Source organism: Cervus elaphus, chromosome 10 (assembly GCF_910594005.1).
Source record: "Cervus elaphus chromosome 10, mCerEla1.1, whole genome shotgun sequence".
Taxonomy (NCBI): Eukaryota; Metazoa; Chordata; class Mammalia; order Artiodactyla; family Cervidae; genus Cervus; species Cervus elaphus.
The window spans coordinates 35,834,663-35,855,846 of record NC_057824.1 but is presented as its reverse complement, the minus strand read 5'-3'; the positions used below and the strand labels follow the sequence as shown (position 1 = coordinate 35,855,846).

General features: G+C 42.3%; 1 protein-coding gene across 2 annotated transcripts in view; it reads right to left on the bottom strand.

The window, feature by feature from the left end:
• The window catches only part of PRKCB (protein kinase C beta), a 359,558-nt gene that overhangs the window by 97,201 nt on the left and 241,173 nt on the right, over nt 1-21,184 (bottom strand). For both annotated transcript variants that reach the window (XM_043914534.1, XM_043914535.1), the window contains exons 6-8: nt 14,898-15,054; nt 13,331-13,465; nt 2,691-2,787 (exon numbers count right to left, since the gene is read on the bottom strand). In XM_043914534.1, the coding sequence (XP_043770469.1) occupies nt 2,691-2,787; nt 13,331-13,465; nt 14,898-15,054 (389 nt within the window). The remainder of the gene's footprint in view (nt 1-2,690; nt 2,788-13,330; nt 13,466-14,897; nt 15,055-21,184) is intronic.

Here is a 21,184-nt window from a genome sequence, read left to right as displayed (position 1 = left end):
GGAGAGGGAGGGGATATATTCATGTTGATGTGTGACAAAAATCAAACCATTATTGTAAACCAATCATCAATCAATTAAAAATAAATAAACATTAAAAAAAAATAAAACAAACAACCAAAAAAAAAAAAAATGTCTACGACTGTCAGAAGACCCATTTGGAGCCAAGCAAAATGGAGCCTTCCCCGGCTGATCAGCAAGGCCATGGCCGGACAGAAGTCCCTAAACAGCCTCTTCCGATGTCCTGAAACAGACCACGAGTAGTAACTTCACCGAGCTCACCCTACCATGAAATTCTATTACGCCAATTTCTGCAGCTCGATTTTACCGTCACTCAGAATTTCTCCAGATAAGAGGCTTGAAAGTAATTTCTGAGTCATTCTGGGTGCTAATTGGTTATTGCACAGGGATTACATTTCTCACATTCAAGGTCAACTGAAATTCCTCTATGTGTCTGGGAACAATTTTCAGTCTCTTGGAAACATTTTTTTAATCAACAAACTATGGTGTGGAGCGATTACCACTCAGGCATAAACAAGCGTTTGCAGGCTCTTGCGGGAAATAAAGGGACACGTTTTGTTGCACGCAGATAAAACAACCCTTTCCTTCAAGCCAATAACTGGCCCAGACAAATGCTCTGTGCATGTAAGAAATGTTTTCCTGGGTGTTCTGAAATGTCACCCCAGCTGCCCTAAGACAGAAGAAATCATTTTGCAAAACTGAGACTTCATTTTATATAAGAAAACACTGGTCTTTTTTTTTTTTTTTTTCCATCCACAAGAGGACATTTTTAACTCTGCAGGAAACGGACACCACTCCATCAGAAAGTTGAGAGAAGGAGCTGGAAAGAGCTCTGTGGAAGGCCTGCCCTCCAATCCTACCTTTTTTTAAAAAAAAAATCAGTGTCCAGCTCTTATTTATTTATTTTTGGCTATGCTGGGTCTTCGCTGCTGCATACGGCATTTCTTTAGCTGCAGTGAGCAGGGGCTACTCTTTAGCTACAGTCCTCGGGCTTCTCACTGCGGAGACTTCTCTTGTTGCGGAGCACAGGCTCTAGGGAGCGCAGGCTTCAGAGTTTCAGCACACGGCCTCAGTAGTCGTGGTGCCCAGGCTTAGCTGCCCCGCAGCATGTGGGATCTTGCCAGACCAGGGATCAAATCCGTGTCCCCTGGATTGGCAGGCGGATTCTTAACCACTGGACCAGCGGGGAAGTTCCCACTGTCCAGTTCTTAACTCTCCTAGGAGGGAAAGTCCTTTCATCCACTCATTTGGGCTTGAGTGGCCCTATGAGGATGAACCTGTGATCAAGTTCCCTGGAGAATGACTGAGGAGCCCAAGGCCAACATGTTTACTCCACTTGCTTCCATGATAGGAAGTCCCACTGGGTCAGAACCATCAGCAGGTTTTATGGAGGGTGCAGGCTCAAGACAAGGGTCAGGATCCAAGTACTGTTTCTATCTAGCTGAGGGGACTCTAAGAGGGTTCTTGGAATAAATGCCCAAGCCCTTGCCAAAGCCAGCACAGTCCTTCTACTCTGACCCCCACCACCTCCCAGCCACACTTCGAACTTACACTTTGCTCTCTCTGCTCCAGCCACACTGGCCGTCTTTGAGCATTCCATAGTTGCAACAGATCGCCCCCCACAGGGCCTTTACACCTGCTCTCCTCTTGGAATGGAAGGCTTTTTTCCCCTCTTTATTAACCTCCCGTGTTTCCTCAATGGCTCCTTCCCTGTCCTCTCAGACAATGTTATATTTCCCTCTTACGTCTTCTCAAAGCACCAAGGACCTCTCTGTCACAGAACTTTACCTGGTCACATTCAGCCTCTATTTACTTGTGTGATTACTTGATGAATAACAATGACAGTAACCTATTTCATTTTAGATACTTCATACATTTTTTCAGTTAGTAGGCCATCACTGCTTATCTAGAATTGATGATTTCCCATCAGACTTCGTATATTAAGTTCCTGTGAACAAAATAATGTGTTTTCCCTTATGAAACTACTTTAAAATCACTCAATACACACAGATTGAAAGAACTCAAACCTATTTCCCCAAAGCATTTTCTTTGTAAAACTGGGATATGTCCTACACATCTTTGCTTCCCATATATGCCCCAAACTCCTGGAAAATGGAGTTTATGTGGCCCCACAGGGGAGAAGGGGTCTGCCTGGGGTAGAAACAGGCCAGCACTGCTGCCCAAGGTCAGAGCCAAGGGCTCTTAATCTTGGGAAGATGCACCTATAGGTATTTCAAGGAGTTACCAGCACAGTCAATTCCATTTGTTAATACAGCACCATCCCACCGACAACAGATCCAAATCCAGATTCCAGACCTCAGCAAGCCTACTTGACTCAGCTTCCAAAATAAAAATCACTACCCTATCCACTGTTTTCATTCATTGTTACTGACATTCCTGTCCAAGCCACCATCCGAATGACCCAGGCAGCGAATGAACACTTTTAAGGAACGGTCTAAATCTGACTGAAGACAGGAAGGCAGAATGATGTCACAAGGCAGGGAGCACTTAATTGAGATCGTGAAGGATAAGTAGTTTTCTGGGAGGTGGAACCACATTTCAAAGGCCCAGGATCGTGTAAGGCCTTGGTAGAAATCACACCATGAACAAGAAAAACAGCACAGAGGCAGACTCAGCCGGGTCCCACTGATGCTGAAAGAAAGCCATCTCACCTCAAATTTCTGTCGCAGCTCCTCGTTGCCCTCACTGCCTTCCGGGGGCACGGGCACGTTGAAGTACTCTCCCTCCTCCTGACTCAGTAACTTAAACCTAGAGGAGCAAAAAAAAAGGAAAGACAGGCTCCATGACGCTACTTAATATTCCGATGACTTGGATAAGGGAGGGGTCTATAGAAAACTGCTTTAAAAACATGTGTTGATGGGTTTTTGTTTGGGGATGTATCTCTCTCTCTCTCTCTGTGTAGCTAGGTATACTATGTGTATGTGTGTATATATATATGTGTATGTGTATATGTATATGTGTATGTGTATGTATGTGTATATATATATGTGTTTACATATATATATATAGGAGCAGAGAAACTTTTGTTTGGAGCAGAGAAAAGTTTATTGCAGGGCCACACAAGGAGAACAGGTGGCTCATATGCAAAAAACTCAAATTCCATGTTGGTTTTCCAGGAAGAGGTTTTCTTTTCTTTTTAATTTTTTGTTTTATATTGGAGTATAGCCAATTAACAATGCTGTAATAGTTTCAGGTAGGTGGAAAAAGGACTCAGCCATATAAATACACACACACACACACACACATGTATTCATTCTCCCTCAAACTCCCCTCCCATCCAGGCTGCCATATAACATTGAGCAAAGTTCCCTGTGCTATATACAGTAGGACTCTTATTGATTATCCATTTTAAACATAACAGTATTTACATGTCAATCCCACACTCCCTATCTCTTCCCTCATTTATATTTTTATAACCATCAGAAAGACATCATGAAAAATATGTTTATAGAATGCAAAGTCCTTTGTCAGCCTCTCTACACACACATAGACATACAGGATTTTCTTGGTTATAATACTCAGTGTTTCTATCCTTTTTTTTTTTTTTGGGCTCATTAATGGATGTTAGAGTTGGACCATAAAGAACGCTGAATGTCAAAGAACTGATGCTTTTGAACTGTGGTGCTGGAGAAGACTCCTGAGAGTCCCTTGGACAGCAAGGGACCAATCAATCCTAAAGGAAATCAACATTGAATATTCATTGGAAGGACTGATGCTGAAGGTCTAATACTTCAGCCACCTGATGTGAAGGGCCCACTCACTGGGAAAGACCCTGATGCTGGGAAAGATTGAGGGCAAGAAGAGAAGTTGAGATGGCTAGATAGCATTACCGACTCAACGGACATGAGTTTGAGCAAACTCCAGGAGACAGTGAAGGACACAGAAGCCTGGCGTGCTGCAATTCACAGGGTCGCAAAGAGTCGGACACGACTTAGCGACTGAACAACAACAAAGTGCTTTCTGATTCTGAAAGAAGGCTGAGGCTCTCCCACTGTATCACGTGTCCCAGCATTTCTACCCCCTTTCACTGTAACACACTGCCACCTGGCCACTCAGCACTCGGCAGCGCTTGGAAGACTATGGACTTCACTCAATGATGCTGTTTTTCTACACAGACACCTTCCCAAAGTGTCTGGTAGTCAAGCTACTGAGAAAGTACACAAGTCCTGGAGTCAAACCATGCCTAGGTCCAAATTTCATCTCTTCCTTTGCCTCTTAGGGTGATTGAATAAGCTAGGAAGATCCCTCGAGCCTTGATTCTTCTCATCTATAAACAGGAATAAAAGCCTTTTCCATAGGACTATGGTGAAGTTGACACATGATAATGTATGTAAGATGATAAGCCTGGTGGCTGGCATTTTGTTGTTGCTCAGTCGTGTCCATCTCCTTGTGACCCCATGGACTGCAGCACGGAAGGCTTCTCTGCCCTTCATCATCTCCTGGAGCTTGCTCAAACTTATGCCCATTGAGTCGGTGATGCCATCCAACCATCTTGTTCTCTGTTGTCCCCTTCTCCTTCTGCCTTCAATCTTTACCGGCATCAAAGTCGGCTCTTCACATCAGGTAGTCAAAGTACTGGAGCTTCAGCTTCAGCATCAGTCCTTTCAATGAATATTCAGGACTGATTTCCTTTAGGATGGACTGGCTGGATCTCCCTGCAGTCCAAGGGACTCTCAAGAGTCTTCTCCAACACCACAGTTCAAAAGCATCAATTCTTAGGCGCTCAGCCTTCTTTATCGTCCAACTTTCGCATCCATATGTGACTGCTGGAAAAACCATAGCTTTGACTATACAGACCTTTGTTGGCAAAGTAATGTCTCTGCTTTTCAATATGCTGTCTAGGTTGGTCATAGCTTTTCTTCCAAGGAGCAAGTGTCTTTTAATTTCATGGCTGCAGTTACCATCTGCAGCGATTTTGGAGCCCAGGAAAATGAAATCTGGCATTTAGCAAGTGTTTAATAAAAGGCATCATCATCATTGTTACTGATATTCAGATTATTATAATAAACAAGATGGTTTCAACTTGTTTCTAGACCACAAAGATATTTTCATCTAGTCAGACTAAGATGAGCGCGAGGAAGGAAGAGGGACATTCCAAAGACAATTAAGTCATTGGGCGAAAAAAGAACCCCAAATTCCTCACTCCCAAAGACTTCCTAAGCAGAATTTACAGTTTTCATCACAATGTTTTTCTCCATTCACAAATCTTTCTCAGCAGCTTCTAAAAATAGACAGATAGGTGACTCAAAGCCAGGATGCCAGTTTGAGCCCAGATGCCTCCACATTTAATAGTCAATGCTCATCTTCCAAACTTCCACTGAAATTACCAAAGAAATATAAAAATAAGAGAACATCTGTATCTTTGCTGGAAATCAAGAAGGGTGCTATCCACAAAGCAGGAACTTCCAGGAAGTTCCACAAATTAAAGTACCAGTGAAAGAGCATGGAACAGTCTTTGGCAAACTTCATCCACCTTTGTGGATTTTGCTAAATCTGGATGTTATTATCAACTTAATGTTTTCATTTAATTGTCTCTTTTTTAAATAATAAATTCACTTTAAAAGGACACTCTATATCCCTTCCTTGTAAAGAAAATAAATATCGTTGGTTAAGCAGAAAATATGTATCTGTGAAAAATTAAACATATGCAAATCAAAGTTACTCATACGTATGCCTGATTCACTTTGCTGTATAGCTGAAAATGGCATAACATTGTCAAGCAATGATACTCTAATAAAAAGTGAAAAAAAAACAACCAAGTAGACAGTATTGCTTACCAAAGGCTCTGAGACTAACGCCAGCCCCCCTACTTTGTTAAAATGGGAGCTCAGCAAACAGCAAGGGTTAAAGTGCATTTAGGCTACATCAGGGCCCTCTGAGACTATCTCTGCAGTAAACTCAAGAACTGAGAAGGATAGCTTTATCCAGTTACGGTTCTATACGGCCAACACCTCAACCATGCACTACCTAATCCATTTGGGGTAGAAAGTATTTTGGAAGATATACATTAAAGGGGATTGACCAGCTGTGATCAGTCAATGGGAACCTCACAGGACCCTACGAGCAACCCTGGATTGGACCACCAGAGATAGGATGAGGGTCACCAATCTCGATCCATATTCAGGAGGTGCAGGACACACCAGCACCTGGGGCACTAGTCAGAGCAGGCGTCCCCCCACCCCTCACACTGGCTGTGGCCAGGACGCTGTCACTATGGCCTCTGGATATGGACAGTGAACCCATCAGAAAAGAGGAACAGGGGTCCCTTCCAGCTTTGAGACGCACAAACCCAGCGGGCAGGAGACGGCCCACCATCAGGCAGCAGGGCAGCTGTCTCAGGCCATGGCCCTCCCCCCAGTATCTACAGGACCAGGACCCCAGACCTGACAAAGAACAATTTCAAAAATACAAACGACTTCTTTGTCCCTTCATCTGGATATGATAGATTAGAACAGGATACTCAGGTTCCTTGGGCTTCCCTGGTAGCTCAGACGGTAAAGAATCTGCCTGAGATGCCAGAGAACTAGGTTCAATCCCTGGGTCAGGAAGATCCCCTGGAGAGGAACACAGCAACCCACTCCAGAGTTCTTGCCTAGAGAATGCCATGGACAGAGGAGCCTGGAGGGTTACAGTCCACGGGGTCGCAGAGTGTCGGACACGACTGGGCGACTAACTCATACACACACACTCACACTTCTATGTTCATCCTTCCATATGGAGGGCACGGGAAGAAACTCACTCACATAAAGAGAAACAATGAGGAATCCAATTTCCAAGAAATAGAACCAGTGTCAAAAGAAACAAACTTCCAAAAAATATCTAACTCATATTTTCCGTGAGTTCCAAGAAGTGACTGCATCTATGATGCAGGAACAATTTGAACTTAGGAAAAACTACTTTCAGAAAAAAAATATATAATTACTAAGTTTTAAAATCCACTGGAGACAGTGAACACTAGGATGGATAATCCAGTAAACAATTAGGGCATTAGAGGACAAACTTGAGAACTTTTCCTGGCAGTTGGCTTGATATTTATTATGCTAATTAGATTTGAATGGAATGTTTTATATACCACTAAGAAAAAAAATGCATATTACCAAAATTAACATACAACATGAAAGAAGGGAATATTGCAACCTATATTTCAGCAAAGACAGTATTATCCCTCTTATATAAAAACTTCTAAATTAGTAAGAAAATGATAGGCAAAACACAGTACATAGTCACTTATGAAAACAAAATAAAGGCAATATACAAATGAAAGCATTCAACATAATTAGTAACAAATATATGTAAATAATAAATATTTATATTATAAAAGTATATATAAAATATATATCACATTATGCATGTATATTATCTAAATATGTATATATAATTAGTAACAAAATATGTATAGCTTCTGCATCATCTTTCAAATTTATAATACCAGATGTTGACAAGCGTGGGTGAAACAAAAAGTCTCACACAGCACTAGTGAGATTGTAAATTGATTGAAAAAAATGATAGAACAATATGGTAAATACTTTAATAACGCATATATCCTCAAAGCTATTGATTTCAGGCTTAAGAATTTATTAGGAAATAATTAAGGCAAGGGCTTCCCAGGTGTTCAGTGGTAAAGAATCTGCCTGCTATTGCAGGAGACACAGGTTTGATCCTTGCATCCGGAGAAGGAAATGGCAACCCATTCCAGTATTCTTGCCTGGAAAATCCCACGGACAGTCCATGGGGTCACAAGAGTCAGACACGACTTAGCAACTGAGATATTTAAAGCAAAGATTTCACTATAAGTATGTTTACGGTAGGATTATTTATATAGGTAAACATTGCACATCTTACAATAATATTATTATGTAAATTGAGTCATAGCCATAAGAATGGACTATGTGAGGCTATTAAAAAGATGTTGCCCAAGATTACAAATAGTAAATATAATCTTTCTATTGAAATGTACACAGAACAATTAGCAACATTGACTATACACTAAGCTAAACTGAAGAAAAAAGAATGGCAAGGAAAACATGAAAAATGCATAGGCCACATTCTCTGGCTATAAAGCATGAAAACTGTCACTGAACATTAGTAATAAAAAGGTAAATAAAAAGTTAAGACTAGAGGCTATAAAACATGACTAAGGAAAAGCATGTTAGAAAGAAAATTAAAAATACAACTGCAGACTTCTAGTAAGCCACAAAAGCTCAAATGCAATGTATCAAAACAGAAATTTCTGTTCCCGCCAATGCTTGCTTGTTATTTTTAAAGAGCAGAGTAAGTTAAGAGAGAAAAAAATAAATTAGCCAAATATTCAACTGAAATTCAAAGACAACCACAAAACAAACCTACGGGAAAGAAGAAAACAGAAACACAGAACTGATATACAAATCCCAGACTCTTTGAAGAAAGAAAAAAAAAACAACAACAGTGAAACAGATAAACTTCTGAAAAAACAAGGGGAAAGAAAGAACATGGTATAAAGACACAAAATTAGAGACAAAGGAGGGGGTTTGACAACAGACACAGAAATGGCATCAGAGCAGCGGATGGGGGCCCAGGGCTGGTGCATCACATCTGGACGCCTTCCTTGCTGTTTCTGCCAGGCGGCCTTAAATGAGAACCACAGAAGAGCAGGGAGCGCTCGGCCCCTTCCAGAGGGGCACATTGAGCCTCACAGAGGGAATGGGACACACCCTAAATCACACAGGGTTAACAGAATTCCTGGGTCGGGACTTCCCCGGTGGTCTGGTGGTTTAGAATCCACCGTGCAATGCAGGGGGCGTGGGCTCAATCCCCGGTCGGGGATTGAGGCAACAAAGCCCCTGCACCCCAACTACAGAGTCCGTGCGCCACAGTGAAAGATCCCTCATGACGCAACTAAGACCCGATGCAGTCAGATAAATAAATATTTTTTAAAATATATCTGTTTAAAAAAAAAAAATTCTTGGGTCAAGAACCCAAATTTCTAGCATCTGGTATATTTCAAAGTAAGATAGCATCATAGATGTCTTGGCCCTCAATCTGAAGAGGATTTTTATCTACAGCATCTGAAGAGGGCTTTTATTTTTGCAGAAGTTCCCTTCCTACTATTATTTCATCAACTTTGCAACTATCCCAAGAGATAGATGGAGGCGGTTGCTGTAATTACTCCTGATGAATGGAATCAGACCTGCTAAGAAGCCTGTGGTGCAGGCGGCGGAGTCTGAGGTCACAAGGCATCTCACTGGTCAGAAGAGCCAAGCTTCCAGTCTGCCTTCTAGGCCTCCACCACACCAGGGGGTAGAATGGGATGTGTAGGTGCTCAGATGCTGGCATCACAGAGGCCCAGACCTGATCTCCAGCACTGTCACTCATGTCTGTGTGCGCCGCACCCGCTGATCAACCACTCTGATCCAGGGAACAATGTTCCACCCAGCAGTGCTGGGAGAAGTAAAGGCTGACGGAAGTGTAAATGCAGTCATATTTGGACTTACTCCTGGTAGCCTGTCCCTTATCAGCAAGCCATTCTGTCTTCTCTGCACTCTGCTGTTTGCTTCAGGGGGGAAGACATGGCAGGCGCTGGCCCAGGAAGAAGGATGTGGCCCTTGTGGGAGACAGCCCTGCCCTTGGGGGCCTGGAGAACCACAGGAAGGAGACAGGGGAGGATGGGGTGAAAGCAGAGGGCTTGGGGCCGCTGCCTCCAGAGCCCTGGGCAGAGACCTTCACAAGGGCCACAGCATAGCAGCAGCTGCAGGGGGAAAGACAGAGGGATCCGAGATGGAGCTCCTGGATCTGCACGCAGGAGACTCAGAAGTGAGAGGTCATGGAAGTGCTGAGCAGGGTGGGGCCTGGCAGGGGCCCACGCCGTGTGACGAACAGGACAGGCACTGCGAAGGGACCTCACAATCAGAGGCAACAGCTGAGGACCTGGGACTCCAACACAAAGCCAGAAGGATGCCCCCACAGCTGGGGGGCTTGGGGGAGAACAGTCCTGCCTCTCTGGGCGCTGGTTCAGGGACCAGGCAGGGTTGATCACTCTGCGGCAATGAAGCCCAGGAGCCACTATGTGCAGTGAAGGGTCCCTTCTCCTCGGCCGCCAAGAGGTCACAAAACCGCATAAGAAAGTCTAGGTCCATTATAGAAAATAAAGCAGCTATATTTTTTCCTCACATCTGACTAACGCTGTATCAATGCATGATTTCAGGACACCTGGGAAGAGATCAGCCCAGAGCCTGGCACTAGAAAGAGTCAATAAGAGGCAGCTATTGTTATCATAATTATTATTATTATGTTCTCTCCTGTCTCATTTATACCCTCAGGGATCATGCATTCTTTCTGTTTAACCTCTTTACACTTGATCTAAAGAGGAACAAGCAATCTGAGTAGCAATGCTGAGAGCCTGCAAAGTCACATCATCCGGATGAAGGCAAACGGATGATGGTGTGACCTTTTAATGTCATGCCTGAGCATTTTCTAACTAGTTATCTCCTTCCTCTTGGTTCTATTATTTATTATTCACAATCCAGTAAGATACAGATGGTCTCCCAAGTCTGCAAAGACAGATGTCAACTTTTAGAAATCCGAGGTGAGATTTTGTTCTTCAGTCTGGTGGATACGATAACCTCCAAAATTGTGATTTTACTGCCCTGTCTAATAGCAGCCAGTTTTACATCTAACTTAGCCAAGTTATTTCAGCGTTCCTTTGTCTGAAAGTGTAAGTGAAAGTGTTAGTTGCTCAGCTGTGTCCAACTCTTTGTGATCCCATGGAACACAGCCCACCAGGCTCCTCTGCCCGTGGAAGTCTCCAGGCAAGAATACTGGGTAGCCATTCCCTTCTCCAGGGGATTTTCCTGGTCCAGAGATCAAACCCATTCTTTACCATCTGAGCCACCAGGGACGCCCAACAAAATTTCCTCAAACCTATGGAACCAGGCATTCATCTTCCCACCTTCCTCACTCATGAGCTAAGGAAAACTTTAACAAATGTCATTATCTTTTTTTATGAGAATTATGTCTTTTAACTTTTGTGATTGGGCTTTAGCACACTTCTGTTTAAAATTTAAAAAAACTTTTATTGGCGTATAGTTAATTTATAATGTATTAGTTTCTGCTGAACAACAAGGTGAATTAATTATACATATACCTATATCCACTCTTTTTTAGATTCTTTTTCCATATAGGTCATTACAGAACACTCAGTAGACTTCCTTGTGCTATACAGTAGGTTCTTATTATTAATAGTTATCTATTTTATATGTAGAATGTGCATGCCTGCTCTTTCATGTCTGACTTTGTGACCCCATGGACTGTAGCCAACCAGGCTCCTCTGTCCATGGGATTTTCCAGGCAAGAATACTGGATTTTCCAGGCAAGAATACTGGAGTGGGTTGCCATTTTCTTCTCTAGGGTATCTTCCTGACCCAGATATCAAATCCACGTCTCCGGCACTGGCAAGGAGATTCTTTACCAGTGAGTCACCTGGGAAGCCCCATTTTATATACAGTAGTGTGTCTATATCCATCCTAGTCTCCCAATTTATCGCTTCTATCCTCCCCCCCACCCCCAGTAACCATAAGTTTCTTTGCTGCTTCTGTAACTCTGTTTCTGTTTTGTAGATAAGTTCCCCCAAAAAGGGTACAAGTGAACTTATCAGCACACTTTTTCTAAGGTCTCAGCTTCTGCATTCTTTCACGTCTCTCACCATGTTATCACTGATTAGTTATTTGTGTAATTTCTTCTTCAAGGTTTCTCATCCTTTTCCAGAAGCTAAGTTCCATGAGGGCATGTCTGTCTTATACTTGATGCATTTCTAACAACTAGGATGGAGTGAGCACAAACAAATATCTGAATAAAAGCCTATAATAAACGTGGAGGAGAGACAAGGAAGTTGTAAGGTGGACAATGGAAAGGATGTGAGGTCCCTTGTGAGGTCCCGATGATCCATTCTCTTTCTTGCTAAACCGGTTTGATTCTGACTGTCTTTCACTTATAACTGAAAAAGTTCAGAGCAAGGACCATTCAGAAATAGACAATTTCTCTTAAAGAGACAGGAGCACCCCCCCTACCCCTGCCAAATAACTACTTCTCCCATAGTTCTAGTGACAAGGTGGACCATCTCTTCTGACTCCTCTGCTCAGATAACTGGGAAAGAAACAGTCACCAAAGAGGACCTATCCAGCCTCTTCGCTGGGAATACTGGGCAAAGATTTTGTTGTTGTTAGAAGCAAACATGCCAGAACAAGGGAGATACTGCAGCTGACTGTGAAAGTAACCAGGGCTTCCCAGGTGGCGCTGGTGGTAAAGAACCCACCCGACAATGCAGGAGATGTAACAGATGCGGGTTCGATCCCTGGGTCAGGAAGATCCCCTGGAGGAGGGCATGACAACCCACTCCAGTATTCTTGCCTGGAGAATCCCCATGGACAGAGGAACCTGGCAGGTCCACTAGGTCACAAAGAGCTGGATACAACTGAAGCAACTTAGCATGCGTGACAGTAAGCCCCCAGCACTGTAGCCAGGCTTGGTAAGCAGTCCCGATGAAGAGGCATCTTCTTAAGGAGTCGAAATCTAACAGTGAATTAAGCATACCTTTTAAGTAAAGTGTGAGAGCCATTTTAGTGTCCATGGGCCTCTCAAGTCATACAGTTGTGTAAAGTGGGACAGATGTAAAACAATAGGGACTATTGAGGACCGCAGCAAATGGGCTTCCCTGCTTGCTCCATTAGTAAAGAATCTGCCTGCAATCTCTGGGCCAAGAAGATCCTGTGGAATAGGAAATGGCAACCCACTCCAGTGTTCTTGCCTGAAACATCTATCTCATAGACAGAGGAGCCTGGTGGGCTACAGTCCATGGGGTTACAAGGGCTGGACACGACTTAGCCGACTAGACCACCAGCACCACCACATCCTGTCAAAAGTACTCAACTGTTCTTATTTGTTACCCTGTAGGCCCAAACTTTTATGGGAAATTTCCTGAGTTTGAAAATACTGACAACTAATTCTTCTTTCTTCTTCTTCTTCTTATTTTTTTTTGCATGGAAAAGTCTAGGAAAGTGAAGTCAGTCAGTCGTGTCCGACTCTCTGTGACCCCATGGACTGTAGTCTACCAGGTTTCTCCGTCCATGGAATTTTTGCATGAGGACCAAATTAAATGTTATCTATGTGGCAGAGCCAATCTACCAGCTTTCACTTGTGATTCTGCTTTAATGTTTAGGACCAAAAGGAGAAACATTTAGGAGAAAAAGGGAACCATTCTTGATCTCATGTTTCGATGGATCAAGCTGTACTGTTGCTCTCAAAGTGAAAGTTTCCTTACCAGCCATCAACACCAGCTTTCTGTAGTTCAGAAATCCCAAACGACAAAGATCCCATGAAGTCATTCCTGCTGGTCAGGTCCCAGTCCCAAATCTCTACAGACAGTCTCCTGTCTTTGTCCGACTCTTTCAGCTGGCTGCAAGAAGGAAAAAAAAGTCAGTGATTATAGTGATTTCTCAAGCAGATGAAATGTACAAGAGGACAAAGCCCAAAGGTAGGAATGTTTAAAGATTACAAGCTGTTCCAAGAAACAGATTCAGTTTTCATCCCTGGCAAGCTCCCCAGGGAGGCAGAGCTTTTCTGTTTTACAGCCTGTGGTTAAACAGGAAGAGGACCCAGGCCAGCTCTGACCAAGCAGTTCTAACCGCTTGGCACTGTCTTATGTCCAGGATCCACGATGTTTAGGAAATCCTATTGATACAGTCACTCTAAGAACTATGTATGCCAGTCAGGTAATCATGTGAGTGTTTCCACACATGCAGGTTGATGACGAGGTTGAGGAAATGTATGAAGGAAAGAGCCTTGCTGGGGCCAGTCTAGGGATAATTGTTCTAGGGCATGTCCTTGATGGAGGCTGAGATGAGCCCCCAGTTTTGCTCTGAGAGGGGAAGGGGGAAACGGGGCACCGCAAGAAGTCATGCTTTTGGCCCATGATCCCTGAAGTTGGAGGGCTTCCCTGGTGGCTCAGAAAGTAAAGAATCTACCTGCAATGCAGGAAGCCTGGGTTCTGTCCCTGGGTCAGGAAGATCCCCTGGAGAAGAGAATAGCTACCCACTCCAGTATTCTTACCTGGGGAGTTCCATGGACAGAGGAACCTGACGGGATACAGTCCATGGGGGTCACAAAGAGCTGGACACGACTGAGCGACTAACACCTTCACTTTTCCCTGGAGATGGACTGTCACTGAATCCCATCCTACCCTGTTCTTGCTGTGGGACACTGGCCTGTTCTTTAACCTCTTTAAGCTGCATTGGTAAAATGGGGATGAAGTGACCAGTGAAGCCAGATCACTTACTACAGTGCTTGCTATACACAACACATGCTCAGTAACTATCGGCTGATGTATCTCATAATTGTTAGCTCAGATGCACCAAAAAGTGATGCCATGTTCTTGGAGCACTAGCCAGGGAAGACCCTGCATGGCAGCTAGCAGAGACCTCCTGGCAGGTGGCTGGCAGCTGGCCTAGCATCATCCACACACACAGCCCTAAGCAGGTCATCCCCACACCCTATGGGTTGCATTCTATGTTTGCTGAGACCCAGAGCAACTCCCACAATTTGGCTTCGCCTAGCAACACATCACAGTATTTTCCACTCCCCCACATCAGAGACATTCTCAATACTGTATATGAAAAAAAGTTCCAATTTTTACTTGGCTTGCAATGCAAAACTGCAGGTGGAGAGGAAGGAAAGAAGGAAAAAAGGAAGAGAGGAAGGGAGAAAGGGAGGGAGAGAAGGAGGCAGGGAAGGATGGAAGGAAAGACAGGCTGGTAGAGGACCTTCCCAACCTCAGGTGGCCCACAACCCAACCTTGCCACCCAGGCTAGGATGCAATAATCTTAACTTACAATCTAAATGTCTCGTTCCACTCAGGGTTGAGGGAGCACTTGATGGTCTTGGTCTTCTGCTTGCTCTCACTCTTGGGATCAGGAATCAGTTTCAGTTTCACATAAGGATCTGACAAGCCATTAGGATCCATAGGTACAAGGTTTTTAGCATCTCTTACTAAAAACAGAAAGAAAACAAACAAACCAGTTTTAGCATTAATAACCATAAAGAAAGCTGAGTGCTGAAGAATTGATGCTTTTGAACTGTGATGTTGGAGAAGACTCTTGAGAGTCCCTTGGACTGCAAGAAGATGCAACCAGTCCATCCTAAAGGAGATCAGTTCTGGGCGTTCTTTGGAAGAACTGATGTTGAAGCTGAAACTCCAATACTTTGGCCACCTGATGCGAAGAGCTGACTCATTTGAAAAGACCCTGATGCTGGGAAAGATTGAGGGCAGGAGAAGAAGGGGACGACAGAGTATGAGATGGTTGGATGGCATCACTGACTCAATGGACATGGGTTTGGGTGGACTCCAGCAGTTGGTGATGGACAGGGAGGCCTGGCGTGCTGCGGTTCATGGGGTCACAGAGAGTTGGACATGACTGAGTGACTGAATTGAACTAAATACCTGCTTGCATGAATATATCAAATTTTGTTTATCCATTCATCAGTTGATCAACTTTTGACTATTGTAAAAGGTGCTGCTATACACAGAGTATACACAGAGTATATGTGTATACTCTGACATAAAAATTTACATATTCTATGATTTCATTTATATGAAACATCCAGAACAGGTAAATCCAAAGAGACAGCAGACAAGCAGCTGCCAGGAGCTGGTGGTAGGTGGGATGGGGAGTTACTACCTAATGGTTATAGGGTTTCCTTTACAGGTGACAAAATTCCTTGGAACTAGATACAAACGATGGTTGCCCAAAATTGTTAATGTAGTAAATGCCACTAAACTACACACTTAAAAATGGTTAATGGTGCATGTTATCTGAATTCAAAAAGAAAAACAGACAACTGATGTGAACATACAGTACTGCACAGGGAACTCTGCTTAATGCACCACGGTGACCTAAATAAGAGGGAAATCCAAGAGGGAGGGGTCTATGTATATGTATAGCTGATTTATTCTGCTATGCAGTAGAAGCTAATGCAATATTATAAAGCAACTACACTCCAATTGAAGGTAATTAATAAAAAAGTAAAAGCTATTAATAAAAGAGAAAGAATTGCCCTCCAAACCAAAATGCACCTATTATCCAGGCAGCACCCATTAACTAGCACCTAGACAGCCCAGGGAGAAAGGGCTGGAAAAATAGCAGCATTACAGCTAGGCTCCACCTGACACCAAGAACACCCTGGGTAGAGGAGGTTTAGCAGGGAAAGGAAGAAGAAGGTCAACAGTCTGGGATGCAACTGAGAATAGGAAGGATGAGGTAGCATAAGACATCAGTCTGGAGAAACGGAAGAAGTTAATTAGGAGTCAGTTCAAACACCAGTAACACAGATGGCCAAGGGGAGGAGATAAGAAAATGAGGTCTAGATCTTGAGGATACTGTGCCAACCATCTCACTTATGATAGGAAATCCCAAGGTAATATATTGATATTAGCAGACTGAATCAAACTATCTGCTAAAAGGCTAATAAACAGTGACTTCTACCCAGAATGCAAAGATGGCTCAACCTCAGTAATCTACTATTAAAATATTCATCACAATTATAGGTCAAAGGAGAAAACCATAGGATCATTGCAATTAGCTAGAAATAACAGGAAATCTCCACAGAACAAAGGACATCTGAAATAATAGCACCAAAGTTAATGGTAAATGCAATCTCACTGAAGTCAGGAATATGACAAAGATACCCATTACCACCACCATCATTCAATACAAGTGTTTCATAAGTGCAACAAGTTAACAGAAAAGGAAAGAATAAAGCATCCCCTTCACTCCCTGAAACCTCTGCTTCCACCTCATCACAGTCACTCCCTTCCTGGTGCTCATCATCCAGAAGTTACACTACTTTCTTAAACTCAACTTCATGTACCCCACAATCTATGCTACTTCCCCTTTTCCAGTTCATTAACTAACTCTAGTACCCCACTGCTACAAATCTTTCATCACCAATCAATCTATTGAGCCCAATACATTTTCTCTTTCTCCTCATTCCCTCTTGTCTTTATTCCATTCACCCCCAGCTTAAAGTTTTGGGGGCATTATATTCACTCCCCAAAACTACTCTCAACTCCCTTGTTCCTCTTTCCTTTCATTTTATCTGACAACTAACCACTGCCTGGGATGGAGTGGTGGGGGGCTGACTTGCCTAAGATCATATAGCTAGTGAAGGGTTGAGACTGAATAAAGGGAATGAAGAAAGGGCTGAGTGGACTGTCAGAGGAGTGACAGGGACCCCAGGAGGCAAGCTATAACTTATTCTTCACTGACACCATTCTGTAGTCTAGCACGTGGCCCCTTCTTCTACTTATCCACAGGCTGAATTCCTACTCCATGTCATCTTGCAAGTTGTATCTCATTTTTGTACCAAAAGTAAGAATTTTTCCTCTTTGATTCAGTTAAGTTCAATAAGCAGGTCCCTAATGTGTTTGGCATTCTGCTAAGTACCGGGAACAGGGGTGCCAACATAACATGTTGATTTTGTCTTCAATATCTTATGTTGACACCCTGTCCCCAGTACCTAGCAGAATAAAACCAAGTTATTCAAAGGAATTTTGGGATCACAAAGAGTCGAACGTGAACTGGCAACTGAACAACAACAACAAATTCAAAGTAGAGTTGATTTCTAAGGACACAGTAGCCAGGTCATACAGTATAGTGGATACAGGGCTGTAACAATCCAGTGTCTGCATCTTGCCTAGCAGTTATTTCACATTTTTGAACCTCAAATTCTTGATCAGTGAAATGGAAAGAATATACCTAGTTTGGTTGTTAAAAGGGTGCAATTAGATAAAGAATATACATTATTAGCACAGAAACTGGCTCCAAGGGAATAGTCAATAAATGCTAGCTATATATTGCTTCCACTTTCATATTATTGCTATTTCATTGTTATTACAATTAATATTCAGTGCCCTCTTTTACTACATTGGTTTATTTTTATTATGAAGACTTAATCATTTCCAAATTTTTTCTTGAGAATAAAGCATCTGACTTTTCCATTTGAACCCTTCCAAAGGAATGCTTCTCAACCCTTAGTGTGGACAAGGGTCACCCAGATGACCAGTGAGACACATATTCCTATGACCCACTCCCACAGATAAGATTCTGATTCATTAAGTCTGGAGTGACACCTGCTCATCTGTTTCTCTAACAAGTTCCCAAGTGATGCCGATACTGCTGGTCCATAGAGCACACACTAGGTAAAACTTTCCTAGATGATATAATTTCTTAATATGCCCATACACTTTCCCCATGGACTAGATACAATCTCCAACTGTTACTTTCTATCATTCACTGAGCCTTCCAAAGAAAACAGCATGTGCCAGTTTCCAGGCTTGGATATTGGAATGACACATCTATCACCCCAGTAAGCTGCATAAAAACATGATTTGAGAGGCTCTGAAGTGCCAGAAACGTGTCTGTCTGGTTGATTGGCAACACATATGCCAAGTGAAAACAGCTTGTCTTTCTTCAAAGACCACACACTCCCTCCCCTGTCTTATAAATTGACAACACAGGACAACCACCAGAACATTCTTCTATTGTAAGTATGCAACCTCACAGCTCCTTCAGAGTACTCTTTGTAGGACAAGTATTCTTGAGCCAATCTCATAACTAGTGGTTTAAGAATGACCTCTCCCTGGCCATCTACTTCCCATGAACTTTCCAATCCTAACTGAGGCATGATTCCATCTCTCCCCCAACTCTTATAGACCCTTTCTTCTACTTCTGTTCCTTTTGGGTCTATCCTCTCCCAAAGGGGCCAAAAATTTCTATGAAAGGAACAAAGTGAAAAAAAAAAAAAGAAAAGGAACAAAGTGGAATTGATTCTGGGACTGTCGGTATTCACATCCCCAAGTGCTCTGGCTACTAAAGTCGCTGTATCATGAGCAGCTGAAAGTAGCTGCAGGCTAAGATCCAAAGGCCTGTCCCCCCTGAAGCTTTTCAAAGTAGAGTCATGTTTCCCAGCAGCAAATCTCTCTAGACCACACTTGGCGAGACTGACTTTGATTTTTCTTGATAAATGTTTCTTTACTATCTCTGTTGAAATTCAGCCAGCCCAGATGGTACAAAATGCTTCACACAAAGCAGAAATAGCAACTGTCCCCCCTGGTGGAAGTTTGCTAAGTGCACAGGAGAAAAGTGTCCCAATCAAGAGAACATTGCTTGCCTTGGGAGTGAAGCTGGTTGGGGGGTAAGATCTAGCTGTTTCCATCAAAGGGCCTTCAGAGCAAACAAGGCCTCTGCATTCTGGTGCAATTACCTAATACAGTGCTGAATCCGTAAAAGATAGCACTACTGTTAACTGTCTTCCTAAAGATTGCTCTTCGCCAAGAACTTTCCTAATCTTTTTTTTTTTTTTAACAACTATTGGAAAGTCTGAATAACTGTGTTACTTTAAAGTCATCATAATATACTATGTGAACCAGGAGCTTCTCTGTATTAAGAATGTCTCCTTTTGAAGGTACTTTCTTCAACATCATGAGTCTTTATTTGTCCTCACTATAAATGTCCTTAGAACAGTCATCCAAAGCAATCCCCACTAGCATTCAGTTATGTTTGAGGATGTTTGCAGAGATAAAAAGCAGGAAATGCAAATTGATACAGCCACTGAGGAGAACAGTTTGAAGGTTCCTTAAAAAATTAAAAATAGAATTATCATATGACCCAGAAATCCCACTACTGGGCATATACCTTGGAAAAAACAAATTTAGGAAAAAACAAATTAAAAAAAAGCAAAACACATGCACCCCAGTGTTCACTGCAGCACTATTTAAAATAGCCAGGTCATGGAAGACACCTAAATGTCCATCAACCAATGAATGGATAAAGAAGATGTGGTACATATATACAACAAAATATTACTCAGTCATAAAAAAGAACAAAACTGGGTCATTTGCAGAGATGTGGATGTACCTACAGACTATTACACAGAGTGAAGTAAGTCAGAAAGAGAAAAATCAATGTTGTATACGAACTCATTTTATCTACGTGGAATCTAAGAAAATGGTACAGATGAACCTGTTTGCAAGGCAGAAGGAGAGACAAGACGTAGAGAACAAATGTATGGACACTAAAGGGGGAAAGGCGGTGGGATGAACAGGGAGACTGGGGTTGACATATATACACTAGTATGTGTAAAGCAGATTATTAATGAGAACCTACTGTAGGGCAGAGGGAACTCTACTTAATGCTCTGTGGTGACCTAAATGGAAAGGAAATCCAAAAAGAGGGGATATATACACATGTGTAGTTGGTTCACTTCGCTCTACAGTAGAAACCAACACAACATTGTAAAGCAACTATATTTCAATTTTAAAAAAATAGGGAATAACGTGAATGCCCATCAACAGGGGAAGGGGTAAATAATCTAGAGCATGTTCACACTGTGAAATATTATGTATGGGTCTATAACACTGGGCTATCTACATGTACTAACATGTTAAGCAAACCCACAAGATGAAGATTGACTATTACAATGTAATACTTCTTTGTTTAAAAAAAAAAAAAGTCAGCAGTTCAACTGAAGATCAACAGCAGTGATCTGGACTGAGACTATGAATTAAACGGGTCAATATTAGGTTGCCAGAGTTGGATAACTGTACATATGCAAGAGACTGTCTGTGTTCTTAGGAAATATACACTAAATTATTTAGGGGAAAATGGGGACCATGATTCCAACTTATTCTCAGATGGCTCACAAAAAAATATACACGTATATGAAAATATTTAATAGAGAGAATGATGAACCAAATGAAACAAAACATGAACAAATGGTAAATCAGGTAAAGAGTATACAGAAATCCTTGTGCTGTTCTTGCAACTTTTCTATAATTTTGAGATTGTGTTTAAACAAACAAGGCTTTCGAAATCTTTGAGACAAGTATAACAAATTTCCTATAAGGTCACATGTGAATGCAAACATATAGAAAAGAGTCTAGAAGGATAAATCCAAAATTGGCTTGAAGAAAGGGCTACATCTGTGGAAGAGGTAAAGGAACCTGGTTTGTGGGCAAAAGAAACTTTAGCCTTAATTTTCATTTTCTGAAATTATTACAAAGAGAATGCATTCTTGTATTAACTATGTTATTAAAACTTAATTAAAAAATCAATTCAGTTGT